We start from the raw sequence: 19,801 nt of genomic DNA, 5'->3' as shown, positions 1-19,801 counted from the left end.
CAGGGCCGATCGCCGCCACCACCGCCGTCTTTATATGCTCCAATTCAATACCTGGCACCGGCTGGCCTAGCGGTGGGCGATCCGGCGAAGATGGCGGATCTGCTCCCCTAGGCCTCTCTCGCTCCTTATCTTTGCGGATCGTCCGAGTCGCCATTCTGCTACCGCCCTGAGAACGCAGATAAGTGCAGTGAAGGGTATAAGTAAAAATTAGAGAATGCCAAAAGGTATTAGGCTGGGGATGGGCTCCGATGGGGGGACGAGACCCGGAGCTAAGGTTTCCACATCCGCTGTCCCCGCTGGCTCACGTGATCTCATCTCCTTTGGGCTTTTAAAATTCACCTAAATATGCACCCATGTTCAGCGGCCGCGACTTAGCTCCATAAGACACTTACATGGCTAAAACGTTAGCCGCATAACTTGTGGGCATGTAGTAGGTGGACTGAGGTGCAGCGAGTTAGTCGTATAAGTTATGTGGTTAACTACCAATATTCAGTCTTTGCTGTATAAGTTAACTGGCTAAGCTAGACGTGCCATAGAGCAGGTCTAAACTTAGCTGATTATAATTTGTATGACTAAGCGCGGATATATATGTGTATATTCAGCGGCTTAGCTATGCAGCTGAATATACCTTGTAACTTAGACGGATAAGTTATATCCGACTAAGTTACTTAAACGACAAGCTATGAATAATATTGACCTCGATATGATTAGAAATCCAAGCGAAACAGACACTTTGTTTCGAAAGCTATTCTTCTTCAGGTTAATCACTGTTCCTTTTAAAACTGTATGGTTAAATCTCTCTGAGATGGAGTCTAGTTAAACCTAAATTTCCAGCATGTAACTGTTACATGGTGTCAAATATGAACCTCGGTCGAGTCTGACAGGCTCAGATCCAGTTACCAGCTCACAGTGAGCACTCCAGTGCATCAAAATGATGATGCCTTACCCTGTCATAGGCCTCAGCTTTGCTGATCTAACATCCTGGCCTGACTGACGTCAGTGATTTGCCTACAGGATGGCAACCCAGCTGCACATGGAAGATGAGGTGGTTCATGTGTGAACACTCATTTACATTATAAGGCCCGAAGAGAAACACCTCTTCAAGTCATTTGTCTTCCGAGCTGAGCTATGAGAAAGTCCTGGAAAGGTATGAGGAGTACTTTACCCAAAGTACAATTTAATTTATGAGAGGGAAAGATTCTACCACTAATCTCAGTGGACGCCTTCATTAGGAATATATAAGAAGAGATGTTGTGTGACAAAAGAAAGACACACAGCAGAAAGCAAGGCCAGAGCAAGCTACAATATGTCGACGCAAGCACCCAGAGACCTTACTCCCAGAGAAAAATGAAAAAATGTGGAAGGTGAAGTAGAGATCATTTGCCCACCGATGCATATCCAGCCTTAGGCAGAAAATGCAATAAGAACCAGAAAATTGGCCATTTTGTACCAATGTGTCTTACTAAGCAGGTACAAGTAGTCACAAAGAAAGTGAGGAAACTTGGTTTCTAGGCTCGATAACACAAGGAGTAACCATTGACAAGCTGACTGTGAAGAAGTCCCGAGGGAATGACAGCTGGTGGTAAATTGGACTTGCTGAGAAAGAGCGCTTAAATTTTGAAAATAAAATCTTGGAGGGTTAAACTGTTACCTGGTATGTATATTGTGTGCTAGTTTTAAGGTTAGCATTTGTTTTCAAATGTTATAATTGTGTGCATTCCGGGAAAATAGAATTTTGATTAATTCTGTGAGCTAGTTAAGGATAGCATTTGATGGCAAGTGTTATAATTGTGTATATACTGAGAAAATATAATTTGGATTAATTTTGTGAGCTATTTCATGTTAGTAGTTGCCTGCAACTGTTATAATTGTGTGTTGTTCTGGGAAAATAGACTTTGAATTACTTCTATGAGTTAGTTAAGGATAGCATTTGATTGCAAGTGTTAGAATTGTGAGTTTGCAAAGGTCGCTTATTTAATCTAAGAAGGTGAGAGTACTGGTTACATGGCAATTAGTCATGTTTGGTAAGGGTAGGAAGAAGAAAAATTTTCATTCGTTTTTCATTTTGTTTTCAGTAGTTTGATTGTCCATGAATTTCATTTTGTCAAATGTTTATTTTGTTTATTTCATTAAAAAACAAAATAAACATTTAAACAAAAAAACCCCTTAAAAACAGAAAAAAAAAGAAAAAGAAATGGGGTCTCCCGAGCCCTCACAAGTCACGCACCCATCTCTCCCACCTGAAAAAATGCTGGGGCCATGATTCTCCCCAGCCCTAGCCTATGCGTTGCGTAAGGCATAGGCCAAAATCTCACAGACCTACTGTGGTCTTGACTTATGCAAGGCCGAGGCTTCAACCTGAGCCTAAGCGTCAGGATGGTCCCAATGCCTAGGCCCAGGCAGAAGCCTCAGCCTTGTGTAGGCCTAGGCCATTGTAGATCACCACAACTTTGGCCTACTCACTACGCAAGGCCCAGAACTTGCCAGGACCCGACACCTGGGCATCAGACCAATGCTGCGACCTGATGCTTGGGCCTCGGCCTGAACCCAGGTATCTGGACTCAGCCTCTGGGTCAAGGCCTCAGCGTTGGGACTGGGTCCGAGCTGAGGCCCTAGCATCAGGACCTAGCGTCTGGGTCAGGTTGCGGAGTCGAGCCTGGCTCCAGGCCGAAGCCTGGTGTTGGTACCGGGTCTCTGGACTAGTTTGCGATGTTAGGCCTGGGCTCAGGCCCCGTCATAATCTGAGGCTCAGCTTTTGAGACTCAGCTTTTGGGTTGGGTCCTGGTATTGGGCCTGGACCCGAGCTGAGGCTCAGACATCGGGCCTGGGCCTTGAATGTGATGTTGGATCCCTGGAGCAGGTAACCTTTTTACATTTTTAGGGTCTCGGTAAAGTCCCCAGCGTTATTTTTTGATATATAGATTACAACCAATAAGAGGAAATCTTCAAAATAAGTGATTTAGAACAACATATTATTCCTATATAGGGATCTTATTAGACTCTATTAGGATTTAGACAGAATATGCATTTAGTGTAGGGAGAGTCATAATAGTAATCATGTGGTTGTATAGTTTCCCCATGTGGAAGATGGTAATAGATGTTCTACGAGGACAGCAGGATGTTAGTCCTCACACATGGGTGACATCATCAGAACATGCCTAGCATACCCTATACTACGTGTCCATGCGGGGATCCTCTTCAATCTTGTAAAATAAAATTAGGATAAAATAAAAAAACAGGAGAAACCCAAATCTGCGGGATGACAGGGAGGGGTTTCGTGAGGACTACCATCCTGCTGTGCTTGGAGAACACCTATTACATATAAGCAACTCTGCCTTCTCCTAGGACAAGCAGGATGGTAGTTCTCACATATGGGTGAATTCCTAGCTACAGGCTGCCCCCCCACACACACAAAAAAGGGAACCAACGGTCACCTAACCAGGTGCCAACGGGCACAACAACACTGATGCTGTTGGTAACAGAGGGGGAGAAAGACTGAACCCAAACAATGGGCCCTAGTTTGGGAGAGTTGTGTTCTACACCTCCAACAAGTTCTGGAGGACAAACTGACTGAACCTACTGTCACGTTGGCCATCCCTATCCAGAGTGTAATGTGATGTGAATGCGTGAAGAGAACACATCGCAGCCTTGCAGATTTCCTCCATGGGAATCGCTCACAAGTGGGCCACCTCCCGATCTGCCTCTGGGGTCCCTGCCCTCTTGGGGAACTGCTCTACTTCTGGATCTGCCACTGTCCTTCGGTTCTTCTTCCTTGGTAGGAGGGCTTTTCCTGGCTTGGGTTTACAGCTCAACTAGGCATATAACTTCCTCTGTTCAGTGATTCAGGCCTTCCGCAGTCTCAGCTTCCAGTGATCTTAGCTCCGCTAAGCTCATAGCCAGCCATTCGCTGTTACCCAGCCTGGATGGATCATCTTCTCTCAGTCAGAAGGCCAAGACCCAGGCAAGACCATGGAAAGAGAATGTGTACACACCCCTCCATTCTGCCTGGCCTTTTTTCTCTGCTGTCTGACCCTGGATGGGTCACCTTCTCTCAGCCAAAAAGCCACACCCCAGGCTGGACCATGGAAAGAGAATGTTTGCATACCCTTCCATCCTGCCTGGCATGTTTTTTTTCTCTCTGTAGTCTTAGAACTGGGTACCCAAGGGTCTGACTCCCCTTGTTAGTCAGGGTGAGAATCTGTTTGTTTCCTAGGACTGTTGTTTCAGTACATTTCTCTCATAAATCCCTCTCTCATTCAGAATTCTCCAATGTACGACTTTTCCAGTCATACAGGCTCATTTATCAAATCACATTAGGGCCTTATCGCAAGAGTTAGGGCCCTAAAGCCTGCAATAATGCCATAATGCATGTGATAAATAACACATTGCAAGAAATCTATGCAAATTCAAAAAATTTAGTCAAAGATGTACCTAACTTGATGCAGTGCATCAAGTTAGTTCGAGAGTACAATGTAAAAATCTCATCTTTGTGTGACTTTCCTCACTCCAAATCACATCAAATCTTCACTGATGTGTACTAAGCTGTTCAAACCTCTGATTGTAGATGTAAAACTGCCCCCCAATCCTAGACCACCACTAAAACCTCACCTCAAGTTACTAGTTGACCCTCCGACAGTGGTATAAATAGATTACTTATATGAGAGCCTTATAAAGAAGTGTTTTCTTTCTCTCTCTCTCTCTCTCTCTCTCTCTCTCTCTCTCACCAGTCCAAAATATGGAAATGCCTGTCTGGGCATGTTGTGGTATCTCAAAATTTACCCTAATCCTGCCCCTTTTTTTTATCACGGGCACTATTCATGTGAAATGTATAGCAAAATGATGAATCTAGGTCATAGTTTTGTATGAGTAAAGTGATATTTCACTGCCAAGTTACCAACAGTAGTCCAGGGGGCTGTTACATGCAAATTCCACTACCTGAGTCTCTGACTCATCTATTCAATGGTCATTTAGGCAGCTTCACAGTAAGAGATCTGGCAACCTTTTAAATCTCATACTGTGTTTCCTGGGCTGGCAGCTCATATTACACAGCTGCATTGTCCTCTTTTTTTCTCTGCTGCAGTTCACTTAAATGGTAGCATGCTCTTTAACCTTAGTCTCTCTTGGGAGGAGGGGTTTCAGTTATACTTTATGGTCACTTTATTCTGTATTTGGCAAGGGTCTGTCTTGTTCTGGTGTGCAATGGAGGTGAGGTATTCTGCTACTGTGTAGTTTCTGTGTAGGGCTCTATAGCAGTTTGACTTGTTCTGTTTTTCTTAATAGTATTGGTGTTTTAGGGCCTGGTGTAATATTTTCAGTGTTACATTTTCATGCGTAGGGTTCTTACAATTTGTGTGCTGGCATTTAGTGTCATTTTGGTATGGGAAGTTTACTATATTGTAAATGTACTGTAGTTTAATCAAGCCTTTCTGAGGGCCAAACCCAACATACTTTACAATAAGGCCTATGGGCTCCAAGTGCCTTTTATGCAGGGTTACCTCATTATCACCACAGCTCTGCCTTTAAATATAATATCCATGTTGTTGCAAGTGATATTTTTACTCAGAAAACTGTACTTTGAATGCCTTTTTTTCATATAAAATCTGTTATTATAAATGCATAATTTTTAATTGTGTGTGTGGTGAGAACTGGGGAAGATGGGTGCAAGGCTGTAAGGTTCGCAGAGCGCCTAATACCCTTGCACTAACCCTGAGAGAGTGCGCTATGCACAGACTCTTGCCATTCACTTATCTCCCACATTCCAGGATGCAAAGGTTGGGAAGCAGATGATAGGGTTCCCAGCTTCCTAGAAATATTATCACTGACATTCTTATCTGGGAACTCTGACCTCTGCCTGCCCAATTCCACAGCATTTCAAATCATCAAAAGGGACAAACTCCAAGGGGACCCTCCCCCCCTCCCCCCCTCCCCCTAACCATCTAGAAGACAACAAATCATAGTGTGTAAATGGATGGATATTAACAAGCATGTATCAGGTAAAAAGCCCCAGTTATCTGCCAGGCTCAGAGCACAGCTCATCTATATCCCGTTTCTAGAATCATTCAGGCTTTCAATGCTGAAGAAAACAGGAAGCAAACAAGCCACTGCAAGTCAGGAAGGGCTATGTTTCCTGGATCTCTTTTTAAAATAGCTGATACTGGTGTGCTGTGCACTTTCCAGTTATAGACCTCCACTACAAAAACTTAATAACAGGCTGAAAATAATATATTCAAAAACTAAATATGTGTTAGGCTTAATGTAAAGTATGTCTTACAAGCACTTGCAGTAAAATTGTGTTTAATGCTTTGTAAAATGCATACCTGTCTTAAATTATCTAAAAAATGTACCCCCAAAAAAGTACTTTACAAAACAGATTTTAATCTGAGTGAAGTCATTTACATTTTTTCTAGCCTGTGTGGAACCAGTTCATTCTCTCTCATGCTTGATTGTGATTTTAAAAAGATCTATATTATATTGTTTCAGATCACCAGAAGACTCAAAGCAAAAGGCTATCAAGCACAGAAAGCGTCGGAGCAGTCTTTTCAAAATATGCATTAGTTCACTGTACCTGAATATAAAGATCCACAAGCTCATTTTGCCCTAAGATATGATAGATTCTTCCTGCCTGCAACCATGCGTATGCCTCTTTTTCCTTCTGCTGGAGATCTATAAAAATCCCAAGACTTCTTTTTGTATACTCCAGAGCAGATCTGTAAGCCCTAAAAAGAAGCAACATACTTATTTTACACTCCAAACTGGTTGTGCTACACAATGTTAAACATGGAAAGGATCCTTGTTTTCAGATAATAAATACGTTTCCTAAACTTTCATTTCCCTTTCCTTTTTACAACATCATTTTTCATGAAATCAAGATCTCACTTCCAGTTTGCTTCTTTAGAGCCCTATTCACTCAGGGGTTTCCTCACAGTTTGCTTGTATGATAAATATATTTTGTAAACGGGATTAGCGGTTACCATCTGCTTTGGGGTTTTGAGTCTTTAACCTCCGTTTCCACCAGCTGCCAGTGAATGCTGTCATGCTTTCAAACAGCTTCCTACAGTTGTATCCACCCTCACTTTTTTAGACAACATCAAATGCACATTTCAGTATCTTTTCTTAATTCTAATACCCCATGCTACAATGATGGTTCTGTAGGACCTGTTCTAATTCTATATCACCCAATACTTTACATTGCAACTAAGCACAGAGGTCAATATTGAAAGGGTGGTCAGTTTGGTATAAGTCCAAAACGCCACACTCCAACTGAATGATGCTTATCAGATATAAAAGAACCCCAAAAAGGAGCAAGGAAGAGAACATTAACAAAAGGGTCCAATAACATTCAGCCCACTCACCGTCTATTCAGCAAGTGCAATGAAGAAAAAATAAACCAAATGGAGTCCAGCTAGTCTTCAAAATAAAGATAGTTTACTTCACTTTAAAGATGAGTATCCAGATCAAAATAGTAAGAAAAATCATGGTTTCTTTGTTTTTTCTGTGTCTCCTTATTGTCCTTCCCCCTTCTGCACCACCATCCATGTTAAGGAACCCCTCCGCTTGAAGAGTAGTTCCAGCACACACCGTCAAAAGATGGAAAAATATCCCCAAGCTCAAAATTCCTCAAAGTCCGTCCAGTAATTCCAAAAATCTCAACTTGTAAACCAAAACTCTCAAATCTTCAAATCACTTGAGGCCTCTTCTCAAGAGTCAATTCTCCTCACCCTCACTCATCTGGTCACTTGGCAAAAAGATCTTTGATGCAGTCCATCAGGAGCGCAGGGGGAATGACCTTCCTTCCAGACTGATCAATATTCTCCAAAAATATCTTCAAAACCAGCAAAACTCACTCCTTCTATTCCTTCAAGTTTCAAAACCTCCAGGGATGAGGCAAGGACCGTCCAGAACTCTGACTCCTTCTCTCCCCAACCCGCTAAACCACTGGGCATGTTCCCTGGGATTTCTATCCCAGTGAAGACTCCCACAAAACAGTGAGGCGGAAGCTAGAGGAGGATTCTCAAAAAACAACAATCCCCTCCCACTGCCCAAGATGGAAAATTGGGGAAAATGTTAGTGACAGGAAAAGCTGGGTCATACAAGTATTTTTTCAAAGTCTAGCAATTCCTGTTACAAGAACATTCGTCTTATATTAGCATTGTATCTAGTTGTATCAGTTCCATCCATGCCTAATTTTATTAGAGGAAGCTACAGCATTTATAAAACAGTTAACAGTAAAATGCAAGCAATACTATATTGCAGTGAACTGTAAAAGCAAAGAATATTAGCACAGGAGACCACCTTTCAGCTGACATCCCATAATATGTAAAACACCCCAAATCCAGAAAATGCCAGGCAGTCGCATAATTGTGCAACCTATTCCACGGGCTTCCAACACCTCTCCCTCCTAAGAGGTTAGCACTCTCTCAGATCAGTCAGTCCAACCAAGTGGGGCCCCTTAGATGATATCTACAGAGCACTGCATAACAGAAATATGAATGGTATACATTTTTGTTTGATTCTTTTTCAGTTCGGTCAAAAATTTCCCATATTCATTCCAAAGTACCCATTTGTTCCATTCTTTTCAGAAATTTATGCACATAAATGCTGCTTTACTGGCACAAACTGATGAAAACTAACAGGACAAATGCACATCCTTACTGCACAGTTCAAACAGCTGATCTGAGGCCATGAACCGCATGTGAGGAAGAGGCATTGGTAGATGGAGGAATAAGTTACAGAAAAACTGGCTTGGATCTGGCCATGGGGGATCAGACTGTGCCCCAGGAGGTTTGGGAGGACTGGGGGAAGAGATAAAAAGAGAGAAGTGTCAGCATTATCTGAAAATATGCTTTATTAAGGATGTGCAGCCCCAATACTTTCATTCTAGTTCATTTTTCATTTGGGAGAGGTTTGTTTCTTTTTGTTTCATTTAATGTGTATTTTTGTTTCTTTGCCAAACTGAAATAAACATTAAATGCCTCTAAAAAAAACTGAGACAAGGCCTCTTCCAGCCCCCACTGCTACTTCCCTGCCAATACCCTGGGCCTCCTCAGGCCCCTCCGCCGCCCCCCCCCCCCTGTCAATAAGAACTGGCCTGAGCCTACAAACAGGCCGATACAGTAAAATTTGCGGGAGAGCCAGCGCTCCGAAGCGAGCGCCCGCTTTCTCAACGCTCGCCCAGCCCACTCTCCTGGGCGCGCGATCCAGTATGCAAATGAGGGCCCATGGTAAAAGGAGGCACTAGGGACACTAGCGCGTCCCTAGTGCCTCCTTTTTGACAGGAGCGGCGGCTGTCAGCGGGTTTGACAGCCAACGCTCAATTTTACCGGCGTCGGTTCTCGAACCCACTGACAGCCACGGGTTCGGAAAACGGACACCGGCATAATTGAGCATCCGCCTTCCGACCCTCAGGCCGCCGGCCAATTTAAAATTCTTTTTTTTTTTTAATTTTTGATTTTTTTTAAATTTTGGGGCCTCCGACTTAATATTGCTATGATATTAAGTCGGAGGGTGTACAGAAAGGCAGTTTTTTCTGCTTTTTTGTACACTTTCCCGGTGCCGGCAGGCGTTAATTTCTGAAAGTAAAATGTGTGGGTTGGCTGCACATTTTACTTTCTGTATCGCGCGGGAATAACTAATAGGGCCATCAACATGCATTTGCATGTTGCGGGTGCTATTAGTTTCGGGGGGGGATTGGCCGCACGTTTTCGACGCGCTATTTTTACCCCTTATACAGTAAGGGGTAATAGCGCGTTGAAAATGCGCGGCCAAACGGGGGATAACAGTGCGCTCGGCCAGAGCACACTGTACTGTATCGGCCTGAAAGTCGGGCTGAGCCAAGTCCAGCTGGAGCCACCCTATGCACCTCCACCCCATCCAAACATCAGCCAAGGCTGAGGATCTCACCAGCTTGCTAGGGTTGCCAAATGGCTCCTGATTTTCAGGACGGGTTGATCCAGTCCTGGTTTTACCTCATTGTATGCTGGGCCTTATTTTGATTTCCCTATTACATTCCTTAAGAAAGGTAAAACTATAAGTACCCGCATGCAGGGGAGTAAACCCAGGATTGGAGCAACCTGCCCTGAAAATCTGGAGCCAGCTGACAACCTTTACAGCCCACACTTACTTTTTCCATGGGGGAGGGTGTCCCAGTTCTGGATCTCCAGGCACATCTGCCCCACTGGAATCCTTTTAAAAACGGCACTAACTCACTATGCAAGAAAATGGCACCAGCAACTCCTGACACCTGTATCATTTTGATATCACACTTTACACTGGTCTCAGGACCAGTTGGTTCCATTTGTAAAAAGATTCCGGTGGGCCAGAAGTGAGTGGGGATTGCTCCTTCCCTTCTCTCATACCACAAATGGGACCCTCAATGAAGGAGTTCAGTGGGATCTGGAGAGATCCCTGGCTCTGGCTGATTTTTGGGGAGCAGGAGGAGAATCAGAGGGGCGCAAGGGGCTCCAAGCTGGGCTTGGCTCTGCCCATTTGAGTATGCCAGGGCCCCATCTTATTGATGGGGAGTGGGGAGGTAGGAAGGATTCAGGGAGGCCCCGGCTGTGCTTGAGTCAACTCAGCTGGTTAGGCTTCAGCCCCATTTAATGAAAGGGAACATTTTTTCCCCTTAGAAAATAGTGCTTGCTATTTGCTAATACTACTCACTATTTCCTGAAATGAAAACACCTGAAAAGTTTGGGAGCATTTCATAGAGATGGTTAATTCATTTCAGGTATTCTGAACCAAAACATAATTGGGCCATTTCTATTCAGATAAACCATTTATTGAAACAAATGCACATCACATCACTTTATAAGGAACTGCCTTGGTACCAACCATTCAGAATAAAATGTGCTCTATAGTATTTATTTTTTTATTTAGCTGTTTATTTATTTATTTGTTGCATTTATAACCCACTTAATTTGTTCCATGACACTCTAAATGGAGTACAACAAAAAAAATTAACATTCATTTATTTATTTAGAACTTTTATATAGACATTCATTTGCATATCACATCTGTTTATAATGAACGGGAAAATAACATTTGGAAAGGAAAATAAAAGTTACATGTAACAGGGAGATGAAGGAACAAGAGGGGAATAGTATAGAAACTAAAGGGAGGTCAAAAGGACCAAGGCAAGACGATTATAAATAAACTTGAGGCATAAATACATAAACTTGTGGTTGGCGGGAGGGGGGAGAAGGGAGGATGGGAGCAGGGAGGGCTAGTACCAAATTGGGGAGAGAGGCAAGGTTATGTAAATGCCAGTTTGAATAGCCAAGTTTTTAGTTTTTTTTTTAAGTTCATGTACAATGTTCTTGGCGTAGATCGGAGGCATAGCATTCCATATTGAAGGTCCAGCTATGGAAAGTGCTCGTTCTTTGGTGGAGATGTGTCGGGTGATACAAATTTATCATAAATAAGTTCAATAAAATCAATTAAAAAAAAACCAAACAAATTAAAAATAGAAATCTGTAAACTCTAATTTAACCAAGTCCTTCTCAAGTTGGAATCAGATCCAGCTAACAAGCTATGCCAAATAAAAAAAGGCTTGAATCTTCTATAAAACTCCAAATAAATTGTTATTACTCTATCTTTTTTGTAACTTATTTCATAGGTATGGCCTAGTACAACTGAAGGCACAATCATGAGAATGTTTCAAATGAGCCTCCCATACTGCTGAAGTCATTAGAAGACCAACTTGAGATGAACGATGGGTTCTTACTGGAATATAAGACTGGAGACAGGCAAAAAGGTAGCCCACTCCTTCCATGTGCAACATTTTAAAAATCAAGCATAACATTTTAAAATGAATGCAGAACTTGATAGGAAGACAGTGCAACTGTTTTAAAACAGGGGGCATATGTTCCCTGTTTGCTATGCCAGTAATAATACACACAGCAGCATGAGGCACTATTTGCAAACAATAAATGTGCTTGTTTGGGATCCTACTCAACAGAGTTTTGTAGTAGTCCAAGCGAGACAAAACTAAGGCTTGGACCACTGCAACAGTTTGATCCCTGGTCAGAAAAGATCTAGCCTATTTGATGAAATATGAGTATATGAAACATATTTTACAAATGCAGTATGTTTAATATGAAGAACCATAGTCAACTGTCTATCCAAATTTACCCCAAGGTCCCTAACTTGATCTTTATTTGGGATCAAAATATCTTGCCTTATGGATAGACAAGTCAAAACTTGTGATTTCCTTCTAGTAATTCCTTCTAGTAATCAATAAAGTTTCACATTTTGAAACATTCAGCTGTAATTTGTTCTCTGTGAACAAGTGAAATACACTCCTTCTTGTCTCAAAACCACAATGCGGTCAGAATTGAATGGAAAAATACAGAGGAAGATCGCCTGCATAGGACAAATAATGAACTCTCAGTGATTGCAGCAATTTATCAAGAGGGGGCAGATACAGAGTGAATAGAAAAGGGGAGATTACAAAGCCCCGAGGGACCCCATGAGTTAAATCACAAGATTGTGAGAGTAATCACCCATGATCACAAACTGGGATCTGTCATCAGTTATTCCTAATTGAGAAGAAATGTATAAAATGATAGTCACTTATGGATAATTTTAACATTTCTTACCTTTCAGTGCCTAAGGATAAATATAGATGGCTAATGTTTTCCAATATTTGTCCCTCCAAGACTTTGTCAGACACTTTTTGTGCTAAGAATAGTTGATATTTATTATAGATGATACACTGGGCTTCATTTGCAGCAACTGTACTGTAAAACCAACAGAGCAACTGAATTGCTTGGAGCTGGCCTAGATATAAAGGATAAAAATAGTCAATATCCCCAAAACACATCATTAGTTTCAATGCATCTCTGAAAATTACTGTAGCTGTCATTCATATAGTGTACTTCCAATAGAATAATCCCTTAGAGCAGGAATCTACAGCTAGGCAAAAATCTGATGGAAAAAATGTTCAAACTCCTTTCAGAAGACCATAATCCTAAAACAATCCAAAAGGGATGCAGCACCAGAAACTGCATTCATAACTCACAAATGTGGATCAGATCATTTCTAGTTTCATTTCACCCTGCAGTTTGCCTCTCACCTCATTACAATCTTCATTTTTTTTTATTTTTGAGACCAACATTTTCCTCTTGCTCCTTTGGACATCAATTCTTCGTCTGCAACTACTTGGATCTTTTTTCCTCTTATATCCATTCCCAGCTCATTTAGCCCAATCATGCACCAAACTCAATCCAGAACCCTGCAAGCAGGATCCTAAATCTGGTTCATGATGAATAGAACTCCCACCCCCTTCTTACCCCAGGGACTGTGAGTCCTGCCTCTGCTGAGGGCTGTGGATCAGTGGGCTACACATTTTATAAAATTCAAGGAAGATCTTACCCAGGAATCAAACCCTTGGTCCTCTACACGGAAATGCACTGCACTGCTGCTGAGCCACCACAGTGCCCCCTCAACTGCTATGCTGAGCAGTGTTTAATAGAAAAGTGAAGGAATATCTTAGATTTTAGAACAGTGGGCTATGAACCAGCGAAGTCAGGGTTCAAATCCTGTTGATGCTTCTTGCAACCTTTGGAAAGTCACCAGGTACAAATTTTGGGATTTATTCATTAATATGAATTAGGCCATTTACCATGCAATAAACAATGTTTTTTACGAGATAAATGGACTAACACTGCATGCTTTTAAATGTAACTGATTAACATGCAGATACCTTAAAAAATGCAAATGCATGCCAATCATTTCATAAATACCTTAAATGATGCAAATCAAATAACACAGCTTGAGTTAGCTACAATTCTTGAGTTGTAACTAACTTCCCTGGGGAGCATTGGGACGTCAACACACGCCCCAGTGCTCCTGGGACCCTGTCTTAAAGGGGCCAGTGGCCCCCAGTAAGGCTCCCTATAAGTACTCAAAACTCCTGGGGGGTCTCCCTAGAACTCCTATTCCCCCTGCCTTCAAGGGCCGGATATTTATGAAGAAGGGGAAAGGTTGGGGACGGGGCCTGGCACAATATAAAACCTTTTTGTTAAATATTTTGACAACGGTCCATTTCGGGGGAGGGCAGCAGTGGGAGGGGGTGGAACAGGGGGGGGGGTCTATGGAGGCCCCTGGGGTTTTTGAGTACTTTTCTGGGGGCGGAGACTTAATCAAGGCCATAGCCCCTTTAAGAGATGGCAGCTCCACAGTCTCGGGGCCGCCATTGTGTGGGGACGTCATTTACCACCGCTGTATTTTTTTCTGCAATATTTAATCATGAGGAAAAATACCATCAAATTCACAAAGTGCTGGGGCCAGTTACTGCAGCTTTGTGCCGCTCGCGGTATTCTCCCCTTTGGGAACGATTCAGCAGCTTAGTGAATGAGCCCCTTTGATGGAAAGACCTGGGAGATAGGGAAATTCCTACTGAATCTGAATGTAATCTGAAGTATCTAGAAAGGCAGAATATACATTTAAAATTATTATTCTAAAGGTTAGGTTGAATAGCTCCTTCAAGCAAGTCATAACTTTTATCACCATCTTTTGGATGCGTCAAACAGTTGCTGAAGGAGTTCAGGGTGTGGGGGGGGGGGGGGGGTTCACTTAGACTTCCCGTATGCCTGGGTGGTAAATCCAAAGACTGAGGGGTCTGGTACAGCTGCTACTAATGTTTCAACTTCTTTTGCTTGAGCTGCAGGAAAGTCCTACCTCATTCCCACATAACTTTATGTTGATCTTTTGACATTCATGTAATGACTCAACAAAAATATATTGCTTAAGATTAAAGGCTGCAGTTTTCAAATAGTCAGTCTCCCAGTTATTGGGCAAGCCTTGTGGTAAATAAATACTGTGAAAATAATAAATTCTAAGAAAAGAGTGGGAAGGGAAAATAAAGCTGGTGGTAAGGGGTCCACGCATCTCACGTGCTGTTCAATGGAATGCTACAAAAAATAATCTTAGAAGCAAACGAAAGTAGGGTTGAAACTGCGATATTAGTACTACTTACGGAGAAAAGATTTCATTACAAAAAATATATATTCAAGGCCATATAACAATAATTACAGATTACTTACTTTCAAAATGGTTTCTTTCCATTGCAACCAAAAAAGCCCACTCATAGTACAATCTCCCTTTTTCTTTATTGGTCTTATTAATATAATAACTCCCCAGCATAAGAAGGACCTGAATAAAGTCACTGCCATACTCCATACATTGAAGTCCAGAGAAGAGTTTGACAGCACTGACTAAGTAGTGTTCTGCCAGACTATAGGCCTTGGAGTGAAGACATAAGATTCCAAGGTTTGCCAGCACGACAGCCTGGTTCTGTGTCATCCCTGTGTCTTTTGAAATTTGTAGCGCACTGTAGAACTTTTTAGCAGCTGGCTTTGTCTTGCTCATTCTTCTCAGAGCAATGCCACTCATGTTATAAAGAACCCCCATCTGTGGAGCCATACAAAGTGCCGAGTCCAAAACGGAATTCAAAATATCCAAAGCCATTGTGTTTTGGTTGCTAAGAATGTATAGCCATGCAAGTGAAACTAAGAGAGGAATGACCTCTCTAGAATACCTTGAGGTGCTGGTGTTCACTGACTTTATCCTGTGAGCAATGGCTTCTTCATACTCCCTGTGATGAAGATACAATTCTGATAAGCAGAGATAAATAACACTGCAGCATTTTTGCTCTTCCTTGGTGACAGCTGAAGAAAGTGCTTGTCTGAGAAAGTGTACCGTCTGGGTAGGGAGTATTTTCCTGGCTTCTCTCGATCCACAGAGCCGAGCAGAATTTTTGACGATGAAATCCACACTTCTCAAAGATTCCATTAATGTGCGAGATTTCAAAGAAGCAGCTACCATTACACAGCTTAATGCAATGTGTGGTAAACATTTCTGACTGTACAGATCTCCAAGCTTGAAGTAACAATCCGCTGACAATGAACTGTTCTGTGAGTCTATCCTATTGTTCAAAATCTGCAGTCTTTCGATGAACGGCAATGCCTCTTCACGTTGTCTGAGATTTGTGTAAACTTTTGCCAATAGAAAGCAAGCTCTGGCTTCACTGTTTGTGTCTTGACTCAACACAATCTTCTTGAGAGCATATTTTAGAATATCTGTCTCCATTTCTGTACTACACATGTAGCTTGGAATTCCCATGAGCAGTGATGATACTTTGTCCAGAATGCATGCACATTTTTCTTTATATTTCTGCTTCAAGTAGATGGCAGTCAAGCTCGAATAAACAGAGACTACAAGAAATATGTCACCAAAATCCCCTCCTAGAGCTCCCAAAGCTTCTTCAAAATAAACTCTAGCTTGGGAAAATTTTAACTTTTTGGCACACATTCTACCCAGAAGGAGGCATATTCTTGTTAATGCCCAAGGCATATTGGCTTTTTTTGCCATTTCTCTTGCCAAGCTAAGATATCTGACTAGTTCTTCCTCTTCAGTATATCCATGAAAAGTGGCATCTAAAAATGAGCAAGAGTAGTCATATATATTTTTAAAATAAGTCTGATATTCTTTATCATTTAAAAACAAAAGCAGTGACTGAAGGACTTCCGTTGCATCATTGTCTTCTTCTTGGTTTATACAGAAACGTGGTCCACCATAATTTTCTAGTGAAGGACAAATTTCCTTCCCTGCACACGTGGACTTATCATCTCCTGGTCTTTCTATCTCTTCAGACTGAAACTGAGCATCTTGGCACATAACTAAAGCCTCTTTAATCTTCCTCTTAAATACAGGTGATTCTGGGTTCGGGCATGTACATGAACGTCCTGTAATTCAGAATGACAAGAAGGCCATAAAGAAGTGAAAAAGAAAATACATGGCTATATGACAAATGGCTAGAAACAAAAGCACACTGCTTATCGAAGAAACAAATAAGTAACAAAAGCAAAAATTAGGCCCGAATGGAACTTATTTTCTTATTTCATTATGAAAATAACTTGCTTCAGCTCTAAAGCATGAACATAAAATATGTGCATCTATTTCAAATAGCTATACAAATTACAAATTAGTACATGATGAAGCGGTCAAATGCCTGTCCTCTTCTACCTGTAGCCCTCTCTGCTGTTGGAGAGTCTTCATGCTGAACAAATTCTGGCTGTTTGCATAAGACCATCATGCCAATAAGAATGGGGTCATTTCTTGAGAGCAGAACGATTTACATTCAATTTGTAGATCTCACATCACAGGAATGCACAAGACCAATCTTACTAAAATAAGAGGGTCTCATCGAGCTCCATTAACAAGCAAACTGAAATGTCTCAGCTGATCAAATGGCAATGAGTTTTAGTGGGGGACTGACATTTTAAAATGAATGTTCTGGCAAAGTGGTAGGAATAATGATTTTTAAAACTACACAAAGCTTTAAGTAATTAAATAAAGAATGAATGTTAGCATGAGAGCCAAATCCACAAAATGCTAGGAAAATAAATCACAAACAGCAACAAGGCTAAATATAAATTCCAAATAAAGATTAAATTAACGAACAGAGAGGGCATTTTTCAAAGCAATTTATTTATTTATTTATCTATTTTTGGGTTTTTTATAAACCGATCTTCTTGCATTGGATACAAATCAAACCGGTTTACAGTGAAACAATTAAACTTGCCTGAGAGCATTACATAGAACGAAGAACATATAAAAAACTTTAAGTAACATGGTATTGAAGTACACATCTTATACTAGATGCCTTGCAAAAAGCCATTAAATTTAAAAGTAAACAAGCAGTTGGATGCATCGAATTTATGTGGGTAACCTTTGATTTACCCAGGTACATTGTCTTTCTGAAAATGGCACCCCCTCTAAATTTGGCTAAAATTGTGCCTGGGGGTTCCACAATGTGCGTACTTTTATCCAGATTTGAAGGAGGTGTTCTCAGGGGGGCGGGGTTTTGGGTGGGATCAGAAAATAATGCTGGTAGATGTGCTTTTAAATCTATGCACCGTATTTTTCTTAAAAGTTCTACCTGCATAAAAAGAAGCACAAGAGTCCAAAGGTAGTTTTTACCCACAGAAATTTTCAAGGCATGCACGGACTTTCCCTATGAAACCTGGTGCAAAATCCATAGGTAAAAAGTATCCATGGAGTTTGCACCCAGCTGTCCCCATAATTACTGATGTTTTGGCTGAAAACTGAAAGCTTTTTTTTTTTTACTGAAACATTGGTAACTGTATTGGTTGATTAAATCTTTTTTTGGTTTTGCTACTTAACTGTGTTACTATTTAACGTATTCGTTCTGATAGTGGTAAGTTTTGTTTTGGACACATAGGTACAGAATTAGCACAGTAGGGTAAGGAAAAACAAGTGAAAAGCGCATGCTAGAAGCAGGACGCAAAAGCGCGTTTCTCTTCCTCAGAGCAACTGAAAGTCGGCATAGGGGATGAACAATAAAAGTTGTCAGGCAACTGTAATTTTGCATCGATTTGAACAAAAAAAAACCAAAACAATCCTCTGACAATATTTAGTCACCATCCCCTGTGCTGACTTTCAGGCAGATCTGTTCAGCTGTTGCCAAGTTACAACTTACATATGGACAGACAGACAGACATACCCTCAACCATAGGTGCTCTGTCACTGGTGAAACACACCTAAAAATTAATTATATAGCACATGTATGGTCTAAAACGATCTATGTAAATTCTGTAAATGAAATAATTTTGTATTTTACCTTTTTCTTGAAGGCTTGAAGAATCTAATGCTTCTAGTTTATCTGATCAGGAAGAAAATACAGCAAAAAAGTGATTTTGTTTCCCCTCGATTATCATTTTAAATCATATGAGAGTGACTACCTTTTTATAATTTGGCAAGAAGTTGAGCTTTTGTTCAATCATTTCTATTTCAAAACAGAATTGTTCAGGCAATCCTCCTAAATTAATCTGAAAGCAAGCATGCATTGTATTATAGAACCATAATGCTATGTCCCCTTACAAGAGGAATATTTCAGGTAAGCATAACCATTTAGAAGGATCTACCACCTGATCAGCGATCTCCCCTAGCTCTGTTCAGGATGCCCCAAAAAATGGTAAGGTACCATTGTCTTAGTTCACAGAATAGGTTTTTTTTCCATTGGATCCGATGTACTGTGCTGTGCTGTTGGTGGGCTTCTGCTTTCCCTGGAATACCCACTGGCACATCAAACTTTAATCAATTACCCGGGAGATGACATTTTATTTAAGCAGTAGAATTGAAGACCTAAAACCTGAACAACCCAGAATATTAACAGATAGTGTATGCCCAGCCCAGAAGGAACTGTTGCTATTAAATGCTGAGTTCTGAACAGGGATTGGTCAGCTCACAATGAAACTGACCAATCCTGCATCATATGAAATGAATAAATGAATATCTAGGTGTGGTATCTGTCAGCTGTACCTCACTTACCCCGGGCTTCATCATTCCGCGGGAAAAGAAAGGGGCGAGGGGGCGAACGTATGCAGCCGGGCCGCACATTTTCGCCCCTGTTGCGCCACGGGAAAAGGTGTTGTTATTTCCTGTGGTACTGCCGGCGATAATGTGGAAAACATTATCGCCCGCAGCGGTACCGGACCATAAACCCGCCCACGCCCCTCCCTTTCCCCTGATTTAAGTTGTACCGCCACGATGCACGCGATAACGGCGCCTCGCAGTTTAAAGAATGACCCTGTTAGATATTCAACCAGTGGGAGAAGGTAAGAGCTTTTTCTCCTCCTACTGGGATACTGGGAGAGTTTGGGGGACTCAGGGGGATGCCCAATTTTTTTTTTAAGACGGGGAAGGGGGAACCGGCCATGCCAGGGAACTTTAGAGTTGTGGTCACCCTGAGATTGCTGTTGATTAGCAGATGGTGTTG

General features: G+C 41.6%; 1 protein-coding gene and 1 long non-coding RNA gene across 2 annotated transcripts in view; one reads left to right on the top strand and one right to left on the bottom strand.

The window, feature by feature from the left end:
* Positions 1–6,600, top strand: part of LOC115085561 — a 35,798-nt gene extending 29,198 nt beyond the window's left edge. Inside the window, exon 3 of the long non-coding RNA XR_003854896.1 lies at positions 6,481–6,600. This is a non-coding gene — a long non-coding RNA (uncharacterized LOC115085561). The remainder of the gene's footprint in view (positions 1–6,480) is intronic.
* SH3TC1 (SH3 domain and tetratricopeptide repeats 1) overlaps positions 1–19,801 on the bottom strand; it is a 140,027-nt gene that overhangs the window by 17,493 nt on the left and 102,733 nt on the right. Inside the window, 4 exon segments of the mRNA XM_029591728.1 lie at positions 6,566–6,716; positions 12,597–12,777; positions 15,045–16,745; positions 18,644–18,685. Coding sequence (XP_029447588.1) covers positions 6,566–6,716; positions 12,597–12,777; positions 15,045–16,745; positions 18,644–18,685 — 2,075 coding nt within the window.

The sequence above is a fragment of the Rhinatrema bivittatum genome, chromosome 1 (assembly GCF_901001135.1).
Source record: "Rhinatrema bivittatum chromosome 1, aRhiBiv1.1, whole genome shotgun sequence".
In the NCBI taxonomy this organism is placed as follows: Eukaryota; Metazoa; Chordata; class Amphibia; order Gymnophiona; family Rhinatrematidae; genus Rhinatrema; species Rhinatrema bivittatum.
Note: the sequence above shows the minus strand (reverse complement) of the source record. Positions and strands in the feature narration are given on the sequence as shown.